General features: G+C 38.3%; 1 protein-coding gene across 2 annotated transcripts in view; it reads left to right on the forward strand.

Moving 5' to 3' along the window:
* ppp2r2bb (protein phosphatase 2, regulatory subunit B, beta b) overlaps nucleotides 1-23775 on the forward strand; it is a 67044-nt gene that overhangs the window by 14974 nt on the left and 28295 nt on the right. Inside the window, exon 1 of one of the 2 annotated variants that reach the window (XM_026234295.1) lies at nucleotides 8440-8916. The exons of the other annotated variant lie outside the window; for it this stretch is intronic. Coding sequence (XP_026090080.1) covers nucleotides 8847-8916 — 70 coding nt within the window. The 5' untranslated portion in view covers nucleotides 8440-8846. Of the gene's footprint in view, nucleotides 1-8439; nucleotides 8917-23775 lie in introns of those variants that run through there. 2 annotated transcript variants of the gene reach the window in all.

Consider the following 23775-nt stretch of genomic DNA (forward strand, 5'->3'; position numbering starts at 1 on the left):
TAAAAAAGAAGGATGACGCATCTCCACTTCCTTCCACCAGTGAAGCCAAAACATTCTCACTATGGCCACTGTTATCTTGCGAAGATGACATAATTTGGAGGCAGACTGTGCAGTAGTGATCGTGAGGTGGAGTTGCGGTATCAAAGTCCCTCTCAAACTCCTGCAGACCCAATCGCAAGATCACAATCATGACACCACACCCCATTTTTTATAGCATCAAAAAACGATTTCAAAGCAAACATATTAGAAAAAAGCGAACACTTAAACATACATCAGCATGCTAAGAACTATACCTTAAATGACAGAAAAATGTCTTTGAAAAAAAAAAAATTGAAATGTAATTTGATTATTTAGTTTGTCTCAGGTCCCATTATATTACATGGAGAGGGTAGGGTTTGTGACATATACTCTCCATCCAGTCACCTAGGGGCGATGGAGACGCTTTGGCTTCACCGTTCAGGACTCGTGCTGCATGTCTGGAGTGAACAGAGTTGTGACCAGGGGGCAAGGAACTCGACCGGAAGTTGAAGTCGGGTGGGGGCTGCCATCTTTTAGCAGAACTTCACTTGCATTAGCATTCCCATTGACTCCCATTCATTTTGGCGTCACTTTGACAGCGAATAACTTTACATCTGATGCGTTTAAAGACTTTATTTCTAAAGATACACGACAATGTATAAAGGGCTCCATTACCTTTTATGTTACATTATGGCCCCGTATAAACAGTTTTTGTAAAAAATAGGCTAACGATTGCGTCATGACCACTTGTCTCTCTGTCGCATTACCGTACAGACAGAAGGAGAAGCTCGCAGGCAATTAACTTAATATGGCGTACTGGTGTTACATTTTAAAATACTATACAAAATAATTAATCAGAATACTTACTCCTGCTCACTCACGACAAAGAACTCCCCGCTCAAGCTCGTCGCCTCTGCAAGATTAACGATGGCAGTTTGCACGCACAGCCACTTAGAAGATTTACATCTGTCAGACAGGTTGCTGACGTCGTCAAGCTTCGTTTGAGTCTGCGCGTCAGAAACGGAAGGTTGGGCTAAAAATGGGCTTCACTTGTCTCAATTGAGTTCCAATGGGGTCGCTGTGTCCATTTCTTTTACTGTCTATGGTTGTGACCCCACATTGCGCTATCCATGGTTCTGAATTAGCAACCTTCTAGCAAACCAGAACAAGCTATCTGTTTCTTGTGTACAAACATGGAAAAGTGTCTTTTGTCTTTTGTGAGACTTTTGTCTTATTTATGCTGTTTTTTTTTTTTTGTTTGTTTTTTTAAGTTGGAATAAGCAGGTACATGTTATTGATGGGTAGTTGCTTGAAACAGTCTACATGAGTTTGTATAACATGTATAACAAAAAATTTGCCCGATCAATGTGTGTGTCAGTGACGTCTGTGGTGGAACAGAACATATTGACAGCGGGTGCATCTGGGACATATGGTTGAGGGGTTATCTATGTAGGCTCGATAGGGGCTGGTCATCCTTTGTGTTTGTCCTTCATTCTAAAAATGTACCAATGTGACCTTAATGAAACTTTTTTTCTGATGCTGCTGACTCAACTGCAGTTGATTTCGCTGTGCACAATTACAGTTTCTATGATGCTTACTATTTGCATTAGTTTGGCACGAGAAAGAAATTTGTTGAGGGAACTGCAGTTTTAAAAGAAATATCAAATTAAGAGCAGGGGCTAAATAAAAAAAAAAAAACATAGTTTAAAGAATGTGGGTGACTGAACAATTGACGGTAGTCATTGACTTCCATAGTATTGTTTTCTATAGTATGTTAGATAATGGCTATAGTATTTATACAGTAATTGTGGTTTTTGTGATGATGTGGAGTTTGTGTTGTTGATGTATTATTGCTTATGCTTAGAATGCATCTTAAAGGGAACAATGACCCAAAACTGAGAATTCTGTCATCATTTACTCCTCTAAAACATAATTTACTCCTCCAAACAACATTGGACCTCATGACACGGATGTAATGACAAAAGTTTTACTTTTGGGTGAATATATGATTACATTATTTAGCACTGGGTGAAAATGCTATATAATGTAAGCATATAATGGTTGCTATTAGTATTGGTAGTAACAAAGTGAATTACACAACACAATTGGTCTTTTCTGTGAGACTTAATGTGAGTCAACATTTTAATATTTCTTTGAGTATAACTTTGTTTAATTGGCATAAAATGAGAGCATCTTTAAAAGCCACGTTCATCTTTTTTAGGTGTATTAAGGCTTTGCACTTTTATTCATATACACCTAATCTTTTGTAAATATACTGTATTTCTAATCCCTTTCTTGTGTTGAACTTCTTGCCCGCAGTTCAGACTCTATTTTAGTGTCCCTATTTTAGTGAATAGCTTCTGACACAATTCAGTTTATTATAAGATGCAAATATGCCATCTTATTTATCAGTGTACTTCCACATTGCCCACTGTCTTAAATTAAAAAAAACAAGCTATGAGTATTAATTACTGTGCACTGCATAAAGCATCATATAATCATCAAATGGTGACCCAGATATCTAGATAAAATCGTACCACCAGGCCCCAGCTGATTCCCACCCCTACTTAACAATGTCAAATTTTGTTTGCCAGTCATTTCTCATTTTCTACCTTACACACACGCACTCACATTATGATGGCGCAGGAGGCAGGTGGGAGGAGTTTGGAGGAGGGTCAGATCAATAGTGTTCCTGCTTTAATTACCACTCCTCCATTCAGGACACACACTAAACCAGCAGCAGTCTGCCAGCTTTATCATGAATCTGTGTCTGCAGTGGTGGGGGGAGAATGTCTGGCATCAGTACCTCACTTATCAGTTCAGTACATGCATTTTTTTTTTTCTTTTTTTTTTGCATTTACAGGGATATTATTCACCCCAAAATATTTACAGGTAAACAGAATGAATTAATCAGACATGAGGGAAAACTAGGTGAAAACAGGAAAACGCCTTTTTCCCCCAGGCACAACTTCACAGCATAACAAAAACAACAAAAAACATGGTATTACATGGTACATTTTATTAATATATAGTCTTTCAAAGGCAAAAGATTATCATTCATTATATATTTGTGTCTCTTTTCATGTGCAAGCAGTTTTCCTCCAAATTCGTTTTTGACAGTGCTTAAACATTTACAGCTTGCACAGATTATATAGTATTTAATAGTATTTTCAGTTTGAGCTAAATTGGGGTGAATTTGTCACTATGATTAACATGCACTTAGAAAGAGGATCATGCCCTTAGAACATATAGGCCATGATGGAAGTAAGTGTTTGTGTGTGTGTGTGTGTGTGTGTGTGTCCGCACACTGGTGTCTATCTGCTGTCTGCCACTTCTATCTCACCATATGTTGTAAGGAGGACTGCTGCTGACACTATTGAGCTGACCTCCATAGTGTCACACCCTCAGCTCGTTCCCTCAGCCCCAGTCACCATTGCCAGTCACCATCCACTCAATCTCCCATGCACCGCCCACGTGAACCGTCACCTGAATACTAATTACCTGCACCTGCACCAGCAATCACCACACCCTTTAAATACTCACCTCACTCACTCACTCACCGGCTGGAATCAAGATTGCATGGACACTCTTAGTGGATCTTCTGCCTGCTCCTTGTGGACCGTATTGTGACTCTGTGGATATTCAGACACAGCGATTAAGGGAAGTGACTCTTTGTTGTCTGGCCTAGCTTTGTGCTAGAACTCACCTATTGATCAGTGCTTGAAGATTCACCGTCTGTGACCACACTTACCTGCTCTGTTAAAGTCTTTTGGCGTTCTGCAGATATTGGAGATTTTTGTGGTCGGTGACAACAGTGAATGGAAACTGAGCTCCCTCTAGCCAGTGCCGCCACTCCTCAAGGGCGAGTTTAATGGCCAACAACTCACGGTCTCCGATTCCATAATTGCATTCGGCAGGAGAGAGTTTCTTAGAGAAGTACGCACACGGATGGAGTGAGCAAGGTTCACCAGACCTTTGGGATAACACGGCTCCAATGCCGTGATTGGCCGCATCCACCTCTACTACGAAAGGCTTGGACGGGTCAGGATGTCGAAGAATGGGTGCTGAGGTGAAGAGGTGTTTAAGATGGCTGAAGGCCTCTCGAGCTTGGGGTGTCCAGCGCAGCTGGCGCTGACCTCCTTTTAGGAGGGATGTTAGAGGAGCCGAGTGCAGGCTGTAGTTCTTGATAAAGCGCCGGTAGAAATTGGCAAAGCCAAGGAAACGCTGGAGTTCTTTCACCGTTGTGGGCTCCGTCCAGTTGGCCACAGCATCTACCTTGGCTGATTCCATCTGAACTCCCTCCGCAGAGATCACGTATCCGAGGAAGGAGACGGTAGTGCAGTGAAACTCACACTTCTCAGCTTTTAGGTAGAGGTGGTGGTCTCGGAGTCGTTGTAAGACGTGGCGGACATGGGTTTGGTGCTCTTCTATGTTCCGGGAGTAGATCAGGATATCGTCTATGTAGACAATGACGAATTGGTGGAGATAATCACGGAATATTTCGTTCATGAAACTCTGGAAGATGGATGGACTGTTAGCAAGCCCATAGGGCATAACCTGATATTCGTAGTGCCCGGCAGGGGTGATCACTGGTTCCAGGAGAGCGAGAGGGTGTGGGACTCAGCTCACATCCATCTCCAACGGGCAGTTCGGAGGCATACAGAGACCGCTAACCAACGCAGATCGCCTAATCCCGTCTATCTGCCTGGAGACAAGGTTTGGCTCTCCACTCGGGATATCCGCCTCCGACTGCCCTGCAAAAAGCTGAGTCCCCGCTACATAGGGCCGTTCACCATCCATTCCCAGATAAATCCCGTCACCTACCGCCTGGACCTACCACCACGCTACCGGATTTCACCCACGTTTCACGTCTCACTGCTAAAACGTCACACTGATCCAGTTTCTCCTTCCTCCACAGAACCAGAACCACCTCCCCCTCCAAACCAACCCGAGATCCTCGGAGACAACATCTACCAGGTCCAAGAGATCCTCGACTCCCGGCGGCGGAACGGCCACCTGGAGTACCTCATAGATTGGGAGGGGTTCGGTCCCGAAGAGAGGTCATGGGTACCACGCAATGACATCCTGGATCCGGCTCTCCTCGAAGAGTTCCACCGACAACACCCGGACCGCCCGGCTCCCAGAGGTCGTGGTCGTCCCCGTCGCCGCTCTAGGGTGCCTGGAGTCACCCGTGGGGGGGGGGGGGTAGTGTCACACCCTCAGCTCGTTCCCTCAGCCCCAGTCACCATTGCCAGTCACCATCCACTCAATCTCCCATGCACCGCCCACGTGAACCGTCACCTGAATACTAATTACCTGCACCTGCACCAGCAATCACCACACCCTTTAAATACTCACCTCACTCACTCACTCACCGGCTGGAATCAAGATTGCATGGACACTCTTAGTGGATCTTCTGCCTGCTCCTTGTGGACCGTATTGTGACTCTGTGGATATTCAGACACAGCGATTAAGGGAAGTGACTCTTTGTTGTCTGGCCTAGCTTTGTGCTAGAACTCACCTATTGATCAGTGCTTGAAGATTCACCGTCTGTGACCACACTTACCTGCTCTGTTAAAGTCTTATGTTAATAAAGCTTCACGAAAATACTTACCCGTCTTCTCCTCTCCTTGTGTGGATGTGACACATAGCACCCATTAGCAGAACACCAGTGATATCTGATGGGACTGAGCCTGGTTGATACTGCAGTTCATGCCTTAAAACCAAACAGCCTCTGCCAGACAGGTGTTCAGAATCATCAAACATTTTTCATAAAACCAGTATTCGTTCAGTTTTACCAGAATATACCCAGGTGCATTAATCAAACAATGTTGCAGGTTGCATAATGGAAGTCGATGTCCTAAATAATCTGTTGTTGCCCCTGAAGAACTCTATACTACCATACCATTACCACTACCATTTTTTAGTCTGTTTAAACCCTGCCACTTTCTTACAATCAACTAGAAGCTCACATTCAGAACTGCCTCTGAAAGATTAAACCAAGTCCCTGCCCACCCTACATAGTGCACCAAATTGCGATAATTTGACATGGATGATACTAAGATACATTATAATACACTCATTCAAAGCACAACAATGCTGTTAGTTGATATTTATATATATATATATATATATATATATATATATATATATATATATATATATATATATATATATATATATATTGCAATATTTTACTCACTTTTTACAATTTTTGGCATTGGACTTTTTGAGTTTGAATTTTTGTTCACACATACTTACTCTGAAACTCATTTTCCACAAAAATATTCATTATAAAAATGATCGCTGTAAGTATATCGAAAAGTGTTGTAAGGTAAAATATTCCAGCACTTTGGATTATCAATTATCAATTTGTTTTCCACACCCCTACAAATTCAGAATGAGCACTCTAAATGCATGTAAAAATGTTTCTATATTCTTTAAGGAAATTAATGCAAAATACAGTTTCAGAAGTAGTAGGAAATATTTATGGGCAGTTAATTTGCCCAATTCACCCACCATTGTCAGGCAAAATAAATATTCTGGACACTGGTTATAGTTACTGTAAATGCACATATATTTGTCAAAATTCAAAAGTCAAAATGTATTTTCTGCTGTACAACTTAAAATACATTTATTATCATCAGCTGTCTAAGCATATGACTATGACTGAGTTAAAACGTCTGTTGACTGAACAGAAATAATCTTCTGTAATTCCACCAGAACTAGTATCAAGATTACTCCAGGGGTTCGGCGTGCCTCTTTATCTTCTAATTAAAGGGATTTGAGGAAGAGAGGATTTCATTCGCCGCATAGTAACAAACAATGGGATTGGGATATGATGATTTAGAAGTGGTCAACAGTAAGGGAAGACCTAAGGGTGCATGCTTCACTGCTTTTTGTATTATGGAGGAATAGAGATAATGCATTTGACTTATTTTGTGTGCAACTCAAGGGCAGTGATGTGTCAAATAACCTGTGCAGGCCGTAAATGTTTAAGCACTGTCAAAACCGAATTGGCAGGAAAACTGCTTGCACATGAAAAGAGACACAAATATATAATGAATGATACTCTCTTGCCTTTGAAAGACTATATATTAATAAAAATGTACAATGTAATACCATGCTTTTCAAAACATATAGTAGAACCATGGTATACATTAAAATAATTGTAAATGCTAAGATATAATTACCAAATACTGAACATATGTAGCAATAGGTCATTTTAGACCTATTAGACCTAAATAAATAAATAAATAAATACATATTCCCCCAAATTGGGATGGCATAATATAACCCAATACCATCAAAGTTTTAAAAATAAAACAATTGTTAAACACAATTCATGAAACACAATTGTAACATAGAAGTGTGCAGAAATTTGTGACAACTTCCCCCAAATTTAAATGACTGATCTACTGACTAATTCTCAGTATCACCACATGACAAAATTATATCTACAACTACTGTAAGTGCATTTGGCTTTATCAATATACATAAAGTACACTCATATGATAAAATATAAACTATATCGCAATTTTCAACTGCTTGATTATTGCAAAATGTAAACTATTATTATTATATTATAGTCCAGCAATATATTTAAAGTTGAATATATAGTACATTCTTCTTTATCTACGTGCACCCAGTACACTCACATAAAAGTGACAGATACTGTATTTCAAATCTCAACTGCATGATTGTTTATGTTGTTACAAAATGTGAACTTTATTGCCCAAATAATTGTTTTAAGTTATAGAGTACATCCATCCAATTTTACCTACAATATATTCAGTACAGACAGCAAATCTTGTCTGTGTGAACCTTGATATCATGTTATCATTTATAAAATGTAAAATACATTACAGCACAGCTCTGTATATGTTAATTTGGATATATGAATAGATCCAACTTTACCCAGATTCATACAGTATACAGAGATTTATACTATACAGCAAATCTTGTTTATATTGTAGTATAATACATTAATATATTAAGATAATAAACATTAACATGATTTTCTGTAAAGTCCCACTGAAACAACGTGCGTATTGTCTATAATAATATATTGGAATTTTGTTTGCAGGAAAGAAATCGCAAAATAAAAATAATAATCACAAGAAGGGGTTTGAAAAATGAGCCGTCAGCCACCCAAGTAGCCTAACATTTCTATCTAATCGCTGAACCGCCACACTGCTATTTATGAGCAGGAGTTTCATTAGCATCATCATCATAATTATACAAGTGATACAGATGGGAATAATTCAACAAGTGCTGAAACACCATCACACATAACATCATCGTGTGCGCGCACACAGGCTGGAGTGATGCTGACGCAGGTGGACAGAGGGCCGGGGGCGGAGTCACTGTTGCAGCGCCAGTCTCAGTTCAACCGATGCTGCGCGTCCACGGCAGCCGCACTTCAGCGCGCTCATACTGAGCGACAGAGAGGGAACCGAGCTCTCCAAGCCGGTAGTCTGAGGCAGCACCGCCGGTCACATCTGAAACATGACAACTGATTTCAAAACATGGATTTAGACGCGGATTGTTGTCATTTTGGATGACGCTCGTGCAACTTTATATTAAATCTCGGTTTGCTGCAGACAGCCCCGCCTTGTGACACATTGCGAGTCCACACCGGCTCTCTCCATCATCACACTGTTGTTCATTTATTGACGGATTTCAGTGCGTCCGCTCGCTGTGTTATATGATGGTGCGTCCGTGTCTTGCGCTCCGGGCTCTGGGCTGAACGCATGCACGAGCGCGGAACATGGATAGATAGCGCGTTTCTCTCTCTGTGTTTCTCAGTGTAATCAGCGCCTTTCTCAATGGATGAGGAAATAGACACCCGCAAGATCAACAACAGCTTTCTCCGAGACCACAACTATGCAACTGAAGGTACATCTTTCTCTCAGGTGCACCTAGAGTCAGACATCCTGATGGAATTATTTCGAAACAGTCTTCTAAAGGGCTGGGGTTTAATAAGTCAGCCTAGATAAACTGATTTCATTTTATTCTGGTTATTTGTGTATTTTTGGGAAAACTGAATAAATTGGAATTTCAGTTTATCAGATGCTTGAATCAGATCCATTCCAAATGAGCACTCCTGTATGCTTCCTTTAGGATTCATAAAAAAATACTAGTTTACAGAAGAAATACAGAAGTTCTGTTGGGATTTTTATTTTAATGTGGAATTTTATTTTAAGAATCCAACATATTCCTACAGAAAAACTTAATCTTCTGGAAAACAAAGGGCTTTTAGGATAAAAATAAAATAAAAATAAAACTATAAAATTCTTTAGGAGTTAAAGTTTATGAAGTAGGATTTAATTTGATCCCAATAGGATCGGTGCCAAATTATGATGGATATCCCTTATAGCAATCCCATGCATGTTCTGTAGAATTAATTTTTTAAATATTATTATTTCATTTTTTTTTTTTTTTTTGATAAGGCGGATAATTATTTCTCATTAGTGTGTCAGTCATGCTGGCATCGTCCATGTGTAACACAGATATAGTGATGTGAAATACGGATTGTAGACTTTAATTTGAGCTAAAAATAGCTGAGCAGTCTAACACTTTAAGAAGATTTTCTGGTGTTGGTTTAGTCCACCAAGCTACAGTACATCAGTAAAAGAGCTGACAGTTTAGATAATGTATAACTGTATAATGTAAGATGCATTAAGATGTATCTCTAACAGAACGAGGTGGAAATCAACCAACTAACTTGGAAGCAATTTTAAGGGGTTTTTCAAATGAATATTACAACATTTTAGAAAAACTAGATCTCTAGTGTTAATTAAAAGATAATTTTTACGAGTTACAATTCATACAGTAAGGTCATCAGTATCCCTTCAGAATCCTTTAGGATCTGGTCAAATCCTAAAGGATCCTATACATATTTCTTTTGGAGGACTACACATTGACAAATAATTTCTCTACAATCATGCTTACAGAGGAAAACTACTGTATAAATCAGGCTTTTTCACAGTTCTGAACATGTCTTCTATTGTGAACTGTTAGAGTTTTTTCACTTGTCTAGATTATACTGAAAGTAAAAAAGCGTTCTTCTTCCCTGACAATAGACAGCTGAGGAGTTTCACTGAGACCCTCCTCTCAAGCCTTCAACAGGACTGGTGCGATGCATCATTGAATGATCTTACTTTGTGTAATTTAATGGCCTTTTTAATTAGTTTACAGCTGAGACCGGCATGTTGTGGGAGATAATTTTTGTGTTTTGGGGGAATCAAGCTTGTTTTAAGAGTCTTATTTAATATCCTGACTAATGTCACTGAATTGGTAATTACAAGACATGCATATACTTTTGGGGTATTCTGCTACTTGTGTTGACAACAAAGCTACCTGGTTTGACAATTTTCTTAAAATGTTAGTACATTGCAAGCATTGGTTGTATTTGTGTGTACTTTTGAGATGAGCTCCTGTCATCTGGAGAACAGAATCTACTTCATGCCACTTCCCTTGTTAATTCTCTGTGAATTGTGCAAGCCCTCTCCTCTCATCCATCACTTACGGGCCCTGTAGAATATACTGTTGGTGTGTCTGATGGCCAAACTTACCATTACAAGAGAGAGACAATTTGTTAAATCATTGACTATTTATAGCATAGTGCTTACATATATAACTTTAATTTGCAAACCAATCATTCAGACTTTTTTGCTGAACTCAATTAACCGATTCATTGAAGGAATGTGATTCATTTACAAATTAGACATTTCTGCTGTTATCATGAAATACATATTTTAATATAAAATGAAAAATCTTGATTACAATATGGAGGATAATAATGAACAATTATGACTATGATTGTAGTAATCATACAGAACTATAAGAACAGAAAGATGTTGTTTATTTCACACAAAGTTGTGGATTCAGAAGTCTGGAAACTGTTCTGGAAATCTTTAAAAAAAGACAAAGCAAAAGTGACAACATAATAAAAGCAGTAATTCACATGTGTGTGTCATGATTCTGCCCTCGTGTCCTGATTGTCCTCTAGTCTTGAGGCAGGATCATGACAGGCCCGTGTTTTGTGTACAAGCACATGGCCTTGTCTTTGGGCCATGTGCTTGTGTTGTCTCGTTTCCTTGCCCCGCCCCCCTTGTTATCCTAGTTTTGTCATTATTGCTTTACCTGTGTCACCTGTTTTGTTATGATTAGTCTCCCTATTTCTATCCCCTTGTGTTCACTGTCCTGTGCGGTTCATTGCTACACGCTAGCTGTGTCCAAATTCAGGGTCTGCATCCTCCTTAGGATCCTTCCTTCCTGGTTGAAGGAGGATGGGTCCTCCGACGACTGCAAAAACCGGAAGTCGGTGTTTGTGAATTTGGACAGCCTACCCTTCTTTCAGTTACCTCCCTTACCCGTTGCTCATATCCTGTCGCCTAGCCACTGTGACAGCGTTAAGCAAGACGCGGGTGAAGAGCTCATCGTTCTCTCCCCGGAGCTTTATAAACACTTCTGTCTGCTCTTTCGTCCTTAGAAGCGTTAAAAACAGCTTCAATCACTAACAAATAAGCTGTGTGTAAGGGTGTATTCACACAGGCAGTAAGGAAGAAGCTAGTTTACGAAAGTAAACTTTTTTTTTTTTTTTACATATACACGTACAAATGTAAAAAAAAAATGCTTAACGCTAAAACAAAATGCCTAACTAGAAAACCACTGAAAATATATATTTTTGAAAAGCCAGTTTTTAAAAAACATCGAAAATAATACTCCTCCCCCACTCCGCTACCGCTCGCTTCGTCCTGCCGAAAAGAATTATGGGATAGGTAGGACGCGAAAGGATCCACCACACCCATCCTTCCAATTCGGGGAAAAGGAGGACGCATTTGTGGGCCGCATTTTGAAGGATCCTACGAATTTGGACAGCCTTCGTCGCGGCGCTGTGACGTAACATCCTTCAAATGAGTCCTCCGAAGGATGTAGACACTGAATTTGGACGCTGACATTGTCTCACTTTGAAGAGTCGTTGTATTACCAGTGAGTGTTTACCTGTAGTCAGAGTTCCTGTGTTAAGAGTCTTTTGTTTATCGTGTCTACCTAGTCTTGTTAAATTATCTGTCCTTGCCCTAGTCGTTGTTTTCCCCCTCGTGGGTTTTGTTTTTCCCTTTTGTGATCAATAAACCCTGTGTGTTGTGCATCCTGTCTGCGCTTGAGTTCCTCCTTAACCTCCACGTGACAGTGTGTGGTGCAATATTACAGTCCGATTCAATATATTCGGCACAGCATCGTCTATTAATTTTAATCTCCCTGAAAATCCTACATCGAAGTACCTTGTTTGTACATAAATCCCTGGTGAAAGAAATGAAGTGAACAAAGGACCAAGTTCTTACGCGGTCTGGATCTTTATTAAAAAAAAAAGTTCATCCACTCTTTCCTAATGTTGGGATCGTAAGGAAGGCTATGCAACAACTTGTCCCTGAACAGCATCTTGTTGTCTTGGAGCATCTTTATCGTTTGGTTTCTGTGTAGTCCGCATTTGCCTCTCTCATTATTTACACTCCATGGATGAATTGGTGGGCGGAGCTAAACAGGCAGTGATGTAGAAGTAGGTGTTGATCTTCTGCGGAGGAGGGATTGAGCCACACCGTTATGTCATAAAGTGGCACATTTCACAACCTGATGTTTTGGTAGACTGGCTTCAGCATAAGCTGTTTTAGACTAACAAGAAAGTTTTGAGTTCTGAAACTTATAGGATGTTTTTATAGTACAGTGACCTATTAAATGTCAAAATATTATGTGAATTTTGAAATCTAAGTTCATAACCCTTTTAAAACTTTCTAAACCATCATCTCTTGGTTCCTTGAATGGTCATTCACACATTTATGAGAGAGTGGCGTTCTTCCGGATGATTTAGGAAACAGGCGCAAGGGCTTTATTTTGCTTCTCAGGAAATGTAAGTCTAGTTGTTAATTGTCTTGAGCATTGTTAGCGCTTCAGCAAGCTGAGATTGTGAAGCAGTTTCATCTATAAGTATAACAGCATTTAAAACTGATATAAGATGGTAGGGAAAACTTTCAGAAGGCTGTTTCCTCTTTTGAGTATAGAGCAACATCATCTGCAGAAAACTGACCAACAGTCATTACCAGACACAGCTGTACTTAGAGCTTGAGCAGTTAACCACCATCGTACTGATGCCTCTGTGGTTCTGACATTCAAATAAATGAATGATGACCTATGCATTTTCAAAGCAGTTTTAATGCAACCATGTTTATCTCTGCTACGCGCTGGTCCACAAGGTCAGCATACTGTCAAAGCAAGACAACAACAGACCATATATATACCACAGAATGAAAGCCTTCACAATAAAAGCAAAGGTAAAACTTATACATGGGCTGATAGGTTGACAAAACAGGTCATTCAAGACCTTTTGAACTCAGCTGCATAGAGAGATCAAGGGTAATGTTATCTGAGTGACGTGACATACAGCCAAGTTTGGTGATCCATACTCTGAATTTGTGCTCTGCATTTAACCCATCTAAAGTGCACACACACAGAGCAGTGAACACACACACACACACACACTGTGAACACACACCCGGAGCAGTGGGCAGCCATTTATGCTGCGGCACCCGGGGAGCAGTTGGGGGTTCGATGCCTTGCTCAAGGGCACCTAAGTCGTGGTATTGAAGGTGGAGAGAGAACTATACATGCACTCTCCCCACCTACAATTCCTGCCTGCCCAAGACTTGAACTCACAACCCTTCGATTGCAAGTCCAACTCTCTAACCATTAGGCCATGACTTCCAACAACTATGGTAAATCTATAGTAAATCAGTGAAAACCTAGTGAATGTTTAGTCTGCAATAAAATAATCCTACACCCATCAAAGACATTGCCTCAGGTGAGACATTTTGTTAAGAAGTTGACTAAAGTCTAAAGAAGTTGTCTGTGTAGTACCATGAAGAGTGTAACTCAGGAAGATCAGCGGTGATCTGCAGATTTAGTTCTGGTCAGGTGGACTCAAGGGTTGATTGGGAAAGCATGGTCACTTGCTGAGTGAGCCTTCTCTAATCTGATCATAGAGTCTTATCTGGCTCATCTCTTTCCCTCCAAATGTTTCCTGTGAATTTTCTTGTTAGATTGTTAGTTTCAACATTTACTACGATCAATGATCAATATATAATTAATGTTTAATACTAATATTTCTATGAATTTACATTTATTTTATTTAAATAAAGCATTATATTAGTTTTCACTAGATAATTTTAGTGGTCATTAGGGTTGCAAAAAGGTGAAACATTTCTAGTAAACTTTAGAAATGTTCCAGAATTTTCCAGGATTTTTTGGAATTTGCTATATAAGAAAAAGAAAAATAAGATTTTTGTAAAGTTTCTCGAAATTTTCCACCCCTTTATAACTAGTGGTCATTAAGTTTTTTCTGTAAAAAAAAGAAACACCTATCAATAATACTGAAAGTATAATAGTACTATTACTAATAGCAATGTAAAATGCACTAAGATAATACGCGAGCACCAGCCAACCAGATTACAGATTGCACATTAGTTCTGCCTTCTACCAAATAATATAATTTACATGTATCACATCAATTCTACTTGGTAAGTAGACTGTCTTGCTCCCCCTGTCTTTGCATGTGTGAGAGAAACCCTGTGCACTCTCAGCTTAGTGAGGGGAAGTCGGGCATCTTCACACTAGAGTTTACGGTGTGACAAATACGCTGCACATCCATTGAGATGAAATAAAATAGTGTACTTCAAACACAGAGAGTGAAGCTCTCAAGTGCACAATGTTCAGAATGAGTAAAGGCAAGTGTAACATCTGTGTTAAACTTATAGTTAGCCTTTGTCTCAGTGGCGACTGAATCTAACAATTTATTAGCCAATGGCTTATAGTTTCCCTCCAACTTTGATCAAACTTACTTGCCAGTAACTGTCTAGTAATCCTGAAGAACTTGATTAGCTTGTTCAGGTGTGTTTGGTTAGGGTTGGAGCTAACCTCTGCAGGAAAGTGAACCTTGAGGGCCAGAGTTGATAACCTCTGATATGTACAGTACGTATATGAGAGTGATATTTCAGTTATACAACAGTTTGATGGCAAAACTGTGTAAATAAAAAGAGAGACAACAGAGGGTCTTTATAAACCCTGTTTACTGTGGAACTACTTCTTTCCACCATGGATTCAAATCTCAGTTTAACAGTTGTGGCCAAGCCTCTTTTACTAATTAGAAAATTTTTGAACTAGTAAAAATGGAACATTGAGGACTAAATGGCTGTTCACATTCCTGAAAATGTCAAAGCAATGCTATGACAATCGCTGTGAGAAATACTGAAAGAAGAGTGATGCAAACGATGATTGGAGTGGAGGTTGGAGTTCTATTATCACTAGAATATTGTACGGCTGGAACAGGCTTAGAACCGAGGACCAGAAAGAACTGTATATATATTACATGTATGCCGGTGCTGGGGAGGAGAAGGGATAAAGAAAATTCCCTGACTTTACCGACAGCTGCTTGGTTCTCCTAAGCACATTCAGGGAATTTTCTTTAGCCACTCTCCTCCCCAGCACCACCTGTCTATAATTGCCTATAATCACCTATATATAATTATTTTTCTTTTAAATAAAAGACAATAGAGGGCACATTGTACTTATTGTATTGTATTGTATTGTATTGTATTGTATTGTATTGTAGAATCTGATACAGACAATCAAACATTAAATAAAGACTCTAGCATGAACCATCCCCCCTTCTGCTTTAGCAGAGGCCTAAAATAAGGCTGCTTCCGTTGGGATAGCTTGTGAGTTCAAAGGGAAAAGAGAAATAATGAAAAACAAAGTAGAGTGAGATGTGTTATTAACACATGGCTGGCCTAGAAACAATGCTTTGCACTAACCTGTCTCATGAAGGAATAACTGTGAACTAGAACATTTCTGGAAAGCTACCAACATCATTGCCAAAATATTGCTATTTGAGCATTCTGAGTGGCTTTCCGCATGTTGCTGTGTGGTTGCTGAAGTACTCCGGGTAGTTGGTAGGTGATGGCTTACTGCAAAAAGTAAAAAGAGACCCCCCTGAAGTTTTTATGATATTGTGGTCTCTAGGTATGCCTCAGGTTTCTCCTTAAATGTAAGTTTTAGACCCTTATTTTGTCCACCTGGCAAATTTTGTCCCTGTCTGTGTTTACAGTCTTAGTGTCTTTGTTTACAAGAAGCCATTGGCATGTGTGTGCATACGAGCGGAAGTATTGCGATCGTGTGTGTAAAGGTCTGTATTCCCATCTCACAATTCACCATCCTCATTCAAGTAACAGTTCATTTGCAAGTTCCATCTCTTTACAATTGGAACCACTGACTTTAGATTTAAGCCGCGGTCACACTAGACTTTTCATTCCAATGTCTTTCATTCATACGCATGTGAATGTGTCAGACCGGAAACACAAGCCAGTGCGAATATATTTTGCTGTGCAGCAAAGTTCATGTTTGGGGAACTCCCTGCGAATTAAACGTTTAATTTCATGTGATTTTTATTTATTATTTTTTTTGTTTTTATTGCATGAGATTGGTATGTGTGCATGTTTATACTTGATTAACTATACATGTGAATGATTGTAATCACTTTAATATATATTTTTAAAAAATTGACTTGTGAGGATATCTTTGGTCCTTGGTGCGAGATGTCATATTCAGCACTGTCTGAATGAATTTCACATGCTCAAAGTCTAGTGTGACCGCAGCTTTACTTTACATCTGATTTCATCCCACAATCCCATTGGCTTCTACATCTGTTTATTCTGGCATCTTGGTAAATTCCTTGCCATTGGACAGAGGGCATTACGCACCCCAGGAAATCATTTGTAATTCCTGAAGCAAACCTTCAGTCCGGCTTAAATACAGCAGTTAATATTCCATGAAATTAATACTTTTTATTCAGCATTTACACATTTAATTGACAATAAAGACATAGTATTACAAAAGATTTCTGTTTTTATTAAGTGCTGTTATTTTGTAATTTCTGATCATCTAAGAATCTTTGGAAGAAAAAAAAACTAAAAAAAGAATAATTAGATTAATGGTTGCTGAAATGTTGTGAAGTCTCTTTAACTTTTAATGTATTTTAATAGTGGCACTCCTTTTTAACAGACAACAAAATAAACCTACACATTTCTTTATATTGTCACTCCATATTAAACTAGGATTGGAGTATTTTAAAAATGAAAAGTACACACATCACCTTCAGCACTGGTAATGTTAGTTGTTTTTATGTATGTATGTATGTATTTTGTGCTAATATTTGAAATGCTTTAAAAAATAGTAAATATGTCTAATATAATTCAATTATTTTTATGTCAGTTATCTATAGATGTATTAAATATGATCGGTTTAAATCATCATGAGTTTACCATTTTAATGTAACAAAAATTATATGTCTTTTGTTGCAAACAACAATTTTAAACCTTAAGGGCCCTATCATACACCTAGCGCAATGCGACGCAAGGCGCAGCACAAGTGTGTTTGCTAGTTTCAGTCCGGTGCCATTCGCATTTTCCCGTCCAGCGCCACATTGTTTAATTAGGAAATGCATTTGCACTCATTTTTGCGCCCATAGCGTGCTGGTCTAAAAAAAAAGAGGTGTGTTCAGGCGCATTGCTGGCGCATTGCTATTTTAAGGAGCTGAAGATAGAATGCGCTCAAACCTGGTCTAAAGTCAGAAGTCAATGTTTAGTTATTTAGTTAATGCAAAGTTATTTTTTTGTTATTTAGAGAGTGCGTTGATAGAAAATGCATCAAATCCACAAACATGCCAAATATTAAAAACAAAAGGATTACAGTGTAAAAGAATATAATTGTATAGGCTACATAAATATAAAAATTTAATAATGGATAGTCATAGTGTGTATTAGAATTAGGCTACCTATTTGCAATTCAGCCTATTACTAATAATGATGAATTAAATTCTACTTCATCACACGCCTTCTTCCCCTTAGGGAAGCTTTGGTGGATTCCTTCTTGTCCCGTAGATGATCTTCTCGCACGCTTTAACTTCGTGCACGAGCAGATCAGTTTCTTCGCTTGAGAGATGCGTTCAGCTTTCCGCCAAAAAAAATCAGCCATGTAAATAGCGATCCACCATGGCACGAGCGCATCTAGCTCTTAAAGGGAATGAGAGATGACACTCTGATTGGTTTATTGAATGTTACGCCCATTACTTATTAAAAGAATAGTGACAACCCATTCCAGAAATACGCCCCGGTGCACGAACCATTTTCCGTTGTTAAAATAGCAAAATTGGACTTGGACATGCAACGAATGCATCTGTGCCGTGCACTTTACACTTTGCATCTAGATCGTTAAAATAGGGCCCAAAATGTATACGCTCAGTTATCATGTGTTTATCATGCTCAGATCTAACCCTGTTCCCAACCCTACCCATTAAAATCACCTAAAATCTGAAGTAAATCATTAATTTAAAAAACAATTGTTCAAGCCTAAAATATTATGTAAAAGAATATATTCCCAATAAGAAGAACATTAATACAGGTACACATCCTACTTAACAAAATCATGGTCACCATTTAAGATCTTAAGGCATTGTTTTGAATATAGCTTGCACAGTTATTTGTTCAAACAGGAATGATACAGTAGTTCATTAATTGGTACCAAGTCCCTGTTCTGCTCCCAGCAGTCCCTTTTGTTATTACATCGTTGGTGATGGAGTGGACCAGGAACACATTAGCAGTTTGCTGGGGGTAGTTTCTCTGTACACCGAGTATTCATTACTTTACAGGCCCAGGGTAGTGATGTGCCTTCGGACCTCTCGACCCTGTGTTAGTGTAACGGCTGTGTCAGTCTGCTGGCGAGTGTGGGAAGGGGGATGGGGTCTACCCAGAGTCCTTTTGGCTCCATTGTGACCCTCTTGTTTTGGCTCATTAAAATCAGATTGCGAATGCTTCCCATTTTGCGCCTCTCTTTCACTCTTTATCAAATGCCCTGCAGCACTGTAGCACAAGCTACCAATTTTTTTTAATGTTGTTTGCACCTCAGTTGCCTCTTTCTGTCACCTCCTGTGTCTTCTCATTATGTTTACCCAATTTGTACGAAAAAAACCCTGTACCTCCTTTTCCTCTCCTAATTACTGCACTGCCAGCATCATGGTTCTCTCATTTCATGGTGGGTGACAGACAAATAGAGGTGCAACATTGCATATTGACACCCATTTAACAAAAGTAGCCAGATAAGCGATTTTTCCAGAGCTGAACTAGATTGGTAGTCATCTGTGTGGAACATCCACCCTATTACAGACCACAGCGTTCTCAAAGAAAATAGCTTGGAAACCTGTATGAAACATGTCAAATTACTACAGCAGGTTCTTCATTTAATGTCCACAGCCATATTTTCTAGAAAGGTGATGCGATGGTTATGCCTATAAGAGAAAGATAGGATTGAATTTTGCCCTCTCAAGATTCAGTTTAGAGTTGTTTGAGCCAGGAAAGATGGAAAATACAGTGAAGGGCTGTCTCTATAGAACATGCACATGCAGTTTGTGGCCAAAATATATGTGAAGTAAATGAAACATATATGCTAAATCTATGTTGTAGACAGTGAAGCGCAGTAAAAGGTATTTTTGAAACAGAAAATATATTTAACCTTCATATATTGAAACATATTTCTAAATGTACTGTATTTTAGGGGCAGGGAAATACACTTCCAGTCTTACAGTAGCCTACATTTAGGCTAAATATAAATGTGGATGTCTACTAGAGATCAAAAGTAGCTTTATATATATTTGCCAGTCCAAAAAAAACATAAAGGGAGAAGAAAGATATTTTGAAAATCATGGCTGTGTTGTCAATGTACTTTATTGTGTGTTGTGCTTTTTGGCAATTGTAGTGCCACATACTACATAACTAATAAAACTAGTATGCTGTTCAGAACATAGCCAGTTTAAACTGTTGCTAATCTGGAAACCTGTGCTATTTAAAGAACATTATAAATGTGATGAAATCATTTTAAATAAATGATGACTGTTCTGCTCTGTCAGTGGAGTAAAGCCATGATCTACTCAGTCAGGAGGGTTGATTATTCAATTTAACATGCTAATGTTCCAAGTCAAGGATAGCAAATTAGCATGTGTGGTCACAGTAGTGAAGACACTTGAGACCATTAAATGAAAATCGAGAGAAGCCTGAACAGAATACATTTCATGTAAATGTCATATGAATTCACAAAAGAAGAATGGTATCTGAAGATGTAGAGAGTGATATGTATAATGCATTACTGTTCTGATACATCGACCTTACAGACAAGCTTGTATTAGAGGTTAATGGAGTCGCATAATACAAGTGAAAAGGTTATAGAATATCCAAGTTAAACTGTTTTGAAACAGTTCACAGTAAGCAAGTGAATTGGTAATAGGTGAGGTAATCATGTTTGGGCAAAGCTGGATTAAGGTTCATCACTTTGTGCCAACTTTCCTGAGAAAAGTGTCAAGTAAATCAAAAATCCCAGTTACCAATGCAAAATTGCAAAGAACTGAGTTCTTTCATCAGAGAATCCAGAGAAATCTTAGTCTGTGTAGGGCGAGGCAAGAAACCTCAGTTGAATGTGCATGACCTTTGAGCCCTCAGATGGAATTGCATAAGAATCCATAATGCTACAGTGTTAAATATAGCCACATGGGCACAGGAGTATTTCAGAAAATCACTGTCACTTAACACAGTCTGCTGCTCAATCAATAAATGCAACTTGAATATCTGTTACTCCAGGAGAAAACTATACATAAATTATATGCAGTGATGCCGCGGTGTCATCTCAGAAATGTCTGCTGTGGTCAGATAAAAAAAAAATTCTGGGAAAAATGGACATCAATTTCTCAGTCCCAAAAACCAAAGGGTCCACCCAGACTCGTCTGTAATGGTATGTGGGTACAGCAGAGCTAACGGAATGGTTGACATGTAGGCATATATTGGAATTGTACAGAGACATATACTGCCATTTAAGATGACATCTTTCATGGGAAGTCCATGGTTATTACATCCAAGACAATGCCAGGGACTCATTCTGCATGTGCTACAAAAGTGTGGTTTTGTAGACACACAGAGAATGTGCTAGATCAGTCTAGATCTGTCTTCTATTGAAAATGTAGGAGCAGTCATGAAAAGGAGATTCAGAAAACGTCGACCATAGACTGCTGAGCATCTGAAGTCTTGTATCAAATGGGACTGTACAGATTTTTACAATTACCCAGGTGGATGTTGCACAGTGGGGGTGGTTGAGGAGAAGCCCCCTCATGTGATTGTAAAGTGCTTTGGGTGTACAGCAATACATAATGATGCACTACAGTATACAAATGCCAGACAATTAAATACTGTAATTAAAGGGAAAGTTAATGTGAAACAGTGTTAAACATTCCTCTGTCCCAACTTTTTTGGAGTGTGTTGCAGCATCAGAATAAAAATTTAATTATATTTACAGAATAAAATTAAGTTGCCGATAGGGCTGCATGATTAATCCAAATCAATCATGATTAGGCAGAAGCTGCAATTGTCATACGTTTCTTTCTGTGAAGCACGGTTCTGTTGGTCTTATTATAATTTTCATTATAATAAAGTATATAATAATGTAATTCTAATTGACATAGCCTTTATCACTGCTTAGAATACTATATGTTGGGTGCTTTATTCTATATCATTATATTATATCATTTCACAAAAAATCCAACTCTTCTTGAATTGGGATTGTACATTATCCTGCTTATTACATGGAGACTTGCCACATAAATGATTAATTAGACATAAAATATTAAATTAAGTTTAAATATTTAAACTTCAAAGCAAAACCTCAAAGTCCCTAACAAACGCTTGTGAGCTTACACAAAGTTCAGACAAGACAGACATTTAAGGCATAATAAGTAATTACACAGCTACTACACAGCTTTTGACCACATAAATAAAGACCAGGACATGCAATGTTATTTTAGTAGAAAGAGTTTTAAATTCTTACCTATTTATTATCTGAAATCCATAACAGTGTACAAATCAATTGTTCTAGCAACAAGACAAAAGCTTTAAACAATACTATGCAAGCCTACTATTAACCCTTTCGAGTCGATTAACGCATATATGCGTTTTGAGTCATTTTCACCTGATAACCCCGAAAATAACTTAAATTACACTCTCAGTTTTAATCGTACAGATAAGAGCAATACATCAATCGAATCTGTAAAGGGTCTAGTTTTTTTTGGATACAGACATAATAACAAAAAACCTTTGTGCACTTATAAAATAAAGATAACAAACAAGGTGCGCTGTCTACAGTCTTTGTCTCCGCTGATCGTCATGTACAAACATTTCATTAAAATGAACTGTAACTCCGTGAATACTCAACGAAGAGACATGAGAGAGATATCTATAGAAAGCCTGGAATGTCTACTTTTAAACTAAACAAGTGCTGCCGAAAACAAATATTCTGAGATAAAGTAATCCATATGAAAACAACGCGATGTCTATTTTTCATATCTCCGCTCATTATATCTAATGTGACCACGCCCCCGCGCTGAACGCGCTATTCAGATTCAAACTGAAGCGCGCGGCTTGAATACGCCCACACAGAAGAAAAAGCAGCCAGACTATTCTTCAAGTTTTTATTTTATTTTACTGTTTGTTTCGCGATGAGAGGACTAAGACATAATTCACCCCAAAAAGATGTGATGTGGTTGAGGATTTGAGAAATGGATTTCCTCAGAAAAAAGAATGAAGCACTTTATTCAGCAGAGATCATAAACAGAGTAAGTCTCTCTTTATTTATTTGTACTAGTTTTCACATAACGTGTAAACATTTTACTAGTTAGACTTTTTCCAAATACTTTTTCCAAACTATAATTCCTGACTAAATGTATAATCAAGTGAAACATTATGAAGTTTCAATAACAATATACAATACTATACCATTCAAAAGCTTGATGTAAATAATATGAATGTGACAAATAGAGATAACTCTAACAAATGTAAAAACAATGCAGTTCTTTCGATTTATTCCCCCTAAAAAAACCTGAAAAATATTATCAGCTCTTTTCAACATTAATAATAATAATAATAATGATGATGATAATAAATGGGGTTTATTTGGTAGAAAATAAGATTGTTAAAAGGATTTCTGAAGGATTGTGTGACTAGAGAAAGGATGCCAAAAAATTTGAAAGTCAGCTTTGATTGTTCCTAATAAACTGTTTAACTGCTCCCCCAAGTGGATATTAAATTATGTTGTGGGATAATTAAATATATTCTTAATAAACTACAAACATAAAATTATATACTTTTATTTTGTTCTCTTTCTTGTAAGTCCTCCCTCACAGTGGCACAGTTGAATGAGAGGCTCATTATGCAGCTCATTATGCAGGCCTTTGTCTTCTCAGGTGTAAATCACAATGATATTCATGATAGTTGACGCCTACTCGCATATGACTTTTACCAACAAAAAGTGTTTTAGAAAATTTAAATCAATATATTGTTTTCTGTGAGTGAGTAAACAAGATGATTTTCACATCATTCAGAAAGAAAAATTCTAGGCTACAAGCTCCAGTTCTCAACTTTTCCGGCAACCAATTTTATGTATGTGTTTTATTCCCTTATTCAAGTGATTTAACATTTTTAGTTTTTCACTAACCATGCATAACATTTTTTTTCTCAAAAATACAATCATGTACATGCATGGGTTTCACATATTATTATAGCCCAGTTTGTGCTGATTACAGTGATATTAGACTTTACCCATTTAGATATTTAT

This window comes from Carassius auratus, chromosome 46, assembly GCF_003368295.1.
Source record: "Carassius auratus strain Wakin chromosome 46, ASM336829v1, whole genome shotgun sequence".
NCBI lineage: Eukaryota > Metazoa > Chordata > Actinopteri > Cypriniformes > Cyprinidae > Carassius > Carassius auratus.